A 4806-nucleotide genomic window follows, 5' to 3' on the forward strand; every position below is an offset into this window, starting at 1 on the left:
AGTTTGTAGTGTTATCCGAATTATTACATACAAACCTAATAAGACTTTTAATATGGAACAATAACTGATGAGGGTGTAATGGGAGAACCACCGTACATGGTCTGTGATTTCGAAGGGTACGTGTTTTTTTATAAATCCGATATATAAGTTAATTTTTTTAAATAGTATACCCATACCAACTCTACGATAAAACCAATTTATTAAACAATTTTTATGGTTTAGAAGTTAGCCCATTGACATTAGGTTTAGTGAGCCCAATACTCATTATATAACCCTACAAAAAGTAACCTAAAGACATAATGGTTTGAATAGAGACACAATGGTTTGGATGTAACGTTTTTAAATATATAATACCTCTTTAAAAAGTCACAACCTTCCAAAGTACTTTTAAATACATCACACCCTTTATAAAAAGTCAGAACTCTTTATATATATTCTATACAACTCTTCCAATTTGGTTTAAAGTCGCATTGCTTAGAAAAAACCTGCATGCTTCGGTTGAAATTATAAAAGGATGCCACCTTTTGAAATGATACCGAACCAACACGTCGAAACAACAAATATGCTTCGTTTGAAATTATAAAAGAATACCACATTTTGAAGTGGCAAAAGCACCGAATCATAAACTACCCACTCAATCATTAGGGTGAAGGGGGTGCACACCTAATAGGTGAGTGCCCTCTCTTACGCCAAACCAATCCCCGTGTGCCACGTCAACTCCCCTCTTAAACTCCCCTAACACCCCCATTTGATGGCGCCACTCCCCTATTAGGTGAATTGGTTTTTTTAAAAAAAAAAAATAAAAATAAAGAAAAGCTGTGATTGGTCCCCTCTCTCCTCTCTCCTCTCTCTCTCCTCCCCTCTTATCGGTGAGCCGCCACCTACCCTCCCTCCTCTCTCTACTCACCGCATCAATGGCGGTGTACTCCCCGACCGGTGAAACACATCCCCGAAGGGGTCCCCGAAATACACCCCGTACACCCTTATAGGTTATATGTATTAACTTATTATATTATTAAATTAAATATAAACCCATATATTCAGATACTATATCACAAAACCCGATATACCTAAATGTTACATGTTGCATATTTATGTAATATAATATTTAATATATACAAAGTGCTTTCATGGATCTTCAAAAGGCACCAGATGATAGTTCGACTCGATTACTTTAATTTAATAAATTAATGTACAAAGTGATTTCATGGGGCCATGATGGTTCGATACTCCATCCCAATTCATTATTCATCCTTTTTTCCAGTCCTTTTGACGGAGAAAAATCAGGCAATGGTTCGTATTTTGTTAAAGAGAAGAATTTGGAAATAATGTTGTTCCATAGATTCTATGGAACAAAAGGAGTATAAGAGGCACGATGGTTCTGTACGTCGGTTCATATGGCTAGGCGACACAGTGGTTGAATCGCTACCAAACGTGATGATTCAAGATACGGCCTGGATTTGTGAGATGGATCGTGGTCAGTTCAAGGAGATGCGTTGATAAACAGACATGATGGTTTGATCAAATGGACAACAAATTAACAAGTAATGCTCTTCAAATGGATGTGATGGTTTGCTAAATCACATATATAAATATGAACGATCATGATGGTTCAATAGTGGTGACTATTTAAAAGGTTGCCATACCATGCACACACCTCTTCCAAAGGGTACTTTTATCATATGTTAGTTATTGAACACTCACCACTCCATTCTCACAAACGCCATTCACGTCGTTCCAACGCCATTTATCAACTACCTATTCTTCTTCGTTCCTTTGAATTTAATTGATTCATACATTTATATACTCGAATTTCTTAGTATATGTTCCTTATAATTTAATTGATTCACACATTTGTATGCTTTATTTTTTTTACATTTTTTTTTAATTTTTGTATGCAGTCAATCGTGTTGGTCATGCTGACTTTTAATGGTGTGTTTATGGAGTTATGTTGATATCAATTTTATGTTGGATGTTCATGTATTGTATTTATGGATGATGACAAAAAAACTGTTGTAGGAATTAGAATAGATTTGTTGGATCTAATAAGTAGTTCTAATGTTTTTCATTTATATTTTGAATTTATTAAATCAGTCTATCATGCAGGTTTCATGTTTTGTAGTTGTGATGAAAGGTGATTGAATCTTTCGTGTATTGCAAGTAGATATGATTTTTTGTGTAAGTTATCAGTCAATTGTGTTATAAGGTGTTCATCATTTTGATATCTTTTTGTGTATATGTCATGAAGTAACATTGATAGCGGTTTCGTGTAGTATATTTATGTATTTATGGATGATGACGACTGTTGTTGGAGGAATTAGAATAGTTTTGTTAGATATGATTGGTAGTTTAGATGTCTTGAAATTATTGAATAGAGATGGCAGGTGTTCAATAAGGAAAACATACTTATCAAAAGTATGATGATGTATTGATGAATTTATTGAGGAGTATGTGTGATGCAATTAGGACCGGTTCGGGCTCTGGGCCAGTTAATTATGGAGTGTGGCCTGTTCGTGATGCAGGAAGCAGTAGCGGCCCAATTGAAGGCCCGGGTTGAGGCTGAACAGGGTGACTTGGGGTGCAAGCTGGAATCGTTGGTTTATCTTTTATTTAGTTGGTTTATCTTTTGTTTCTCCATGTTTATCTGGTTTTGAAGTTCGTATTTTATCGGGTTTCTTATTCCTAGTTTGGTGCCTATATTGTGGGTGGGTTAGTATAAATAGTTTTTATTTTCTAGTTGAAAAGACAGTTTTTTTTATTCTGAATTTTATTGAAAGCCGATTCCAGTTCGTTTTTGTGTTTGTTTGATCCAACTTGGTTGTGAATTGCATCAGTTGGTATCAGAGCACAGAGATCAACTATGGCAGAACGTGGAAGACGTGCTCATCGACAAGATCGTAGAAACGCCGACCGAGGCAACGAAGACTATCGACGCGATCCACGTGACATCGAAGAGATTGCTCGACAGCAGCAACGGATCCGGGATCTGGAATTGCAGCAGGAGCCGCGTTTCGGTGAAGATACGGACACGGACCGGGACATCTGGGATGACGGGACCGGGTACCAAGACTACAACCCTTTTGCTCGACAAGGACTGGGGAACCCCTTCGATCAGCGGGAACCACAGCCCGACCCTCTGCGAAGCTTAGGGATCAAGATTGAAATCCCTGAGTTTGATGGCAAGATGCAACCGGATGAATTCCTTGACTGGCTCCATACGGTCGAGCGGATTTTTGACCTTCGCGACATCCCCGACAGGTTCAAGGTAAAACTAGTAGCTATAAAACTTCGCAAGTATGCGTCATTATGGTGGGAACATGTCAAGAAAAAGAGGTCTCAAGAGGGGCGATCTCGGGTTACAACTTGGGAGAAGATGAGGAAGTTGTTACGTGAGAAATTTTTGCCACCCAACTATCGCCAAGAGGCTTTCTTGGATTATCATAACCATTCCCAACAGTCAACAACTGTTGAGGAATTAATTGCTGATTTTGACAGGTTAAGAATGCGATGCGGTGCGGAGGAAGAAGAAGAAGAACAGGTCATCGCCCGGTTCTTCGGAGCCCTGCGACCAGAGATAGCTGATATTGTCCAATTACAACCTTACTGGACCTTTGCTGATGTTTGTCAATTGGCTTTAAAGGTAGAAAAACAACTCAGATCCAAAGGGAAGATACCTGCGAAGACCAGCCCATTCAAACCCGAGGTGTCGCGCGGCCCAATCAAAGCCGAGGCGCCCCGGCCTGCTACCAACACCCCCACAGGCAGCCGGTCTGGTCCTGCCAAATCTGAAACAACAACTAACAATCCCACAGGACCTTCTCGAGCACCGCGATGTTTTAAATGTGGAGGGTTAGGACATTTTGCGCGTGAATGCGCCAACACCCAGTTAGTCACCCTCACAGAAGACTCACCACCGGTATATGATACAGAGGAAGATCAAGACGGGAACGAACCAGAAATTATATATCCTGATAGGGGCGAGGCCTTGATTGCTCAGCGGATACTCAGCGTCACACCCGACAAGACCGTTAATGACACACTCTGGCTCCGTAATAACATCTTTAGAACTCGTTGCACCGCCAAGGGTAAAGTATGTACGGTCATTATTGATGGGGGGAGTTGTGAGAACATGATAGCGACGACAATGGTGGAAAAATTAGGTCTACAAACCGAGCCTCACCCCGACCCGTATCAGTTAACTTGGTTAAAAAAAGGCAATGTTGTGAAGGTGACTCAGCGATGCTTAGTTCAGTTTAGCATTGGCTCTAAATATTCCGATGAGGTGTGGTGCGAAGTCATTCCTATGGACGCATGTCACCTCTTATTGGGACGGCCGTGGCAGTATGATAGGCGGACCTGTCATGATGGTTTCCAAAATACTTACTCGTTCAAAAAAAATGGCGTGAGCATACTGTTGGCTCCTTTGGACACCCGTGAGACTGGAACTGAGGCGTTAGTTCTTAACCGTTCGGCCTTTTTGGACTTTATCTAGACTGCCAAGCCACCTTTCATGCTCGCCCTAGTAATAGCCGAATCTAATCCAGCAGCCTCCAAACCTCCAGCGGAACTACAACCTCTTTTAACCGAATTTGGAGATGTGTTTCCAGGAGAGATACCGGCAGGTCTACCATTAGTTCGGGAAATTCAGCACTGTATTGACCTCATACCTGGTTCGGTTATTCCTAATAAACCCGCGTACCACATGAACCCGAAAGAGTACGAGGAACTTCACCGCCAAGTTAGTGAATTACTTGAAAAGGGGCTGATTCGTGAAAGTATGAGCCCCTGCGCAGTGCCAGCGCTCCT

General features: G+C 40.9%; 1 protein-coding gene across 1 annotated transcript; it reads left to right on the forward strand.

Annotated features, from left to right (window-relative positions):
* Positions 1-2860: 2860 nt before the first annotated feature.
* LOC110888596 lies at positions 2861-4492 on the forward strand. The gene has a single exon (XM_022136116.1). It carries the CDS (start codon positions 2861-2863, stop codon positions 4490-4492), a length of 1632 nt encoding a protein of 543 aa, XP_021991808.1.
* The last annotated feature ends 314 nt before the right edge of the window (positions 4493-4806 follow it).

Source organism: Helianthus annuus, chromosome 11 (assembly GCF_002127325.2).
Source record: "Helianthus annuus cultivar XRQ/B chromosome 11, HanXRQr2.0-SUNRISE, whole genome shotgun sequence".
In the NCBI taxonomy this organism is placed as follows: Eukaryota; Viridiplantae; Streptophyta; class Magnoliopsida; order Asterales; family Asteraceae; genus Helianthus; species Helianthus annuus.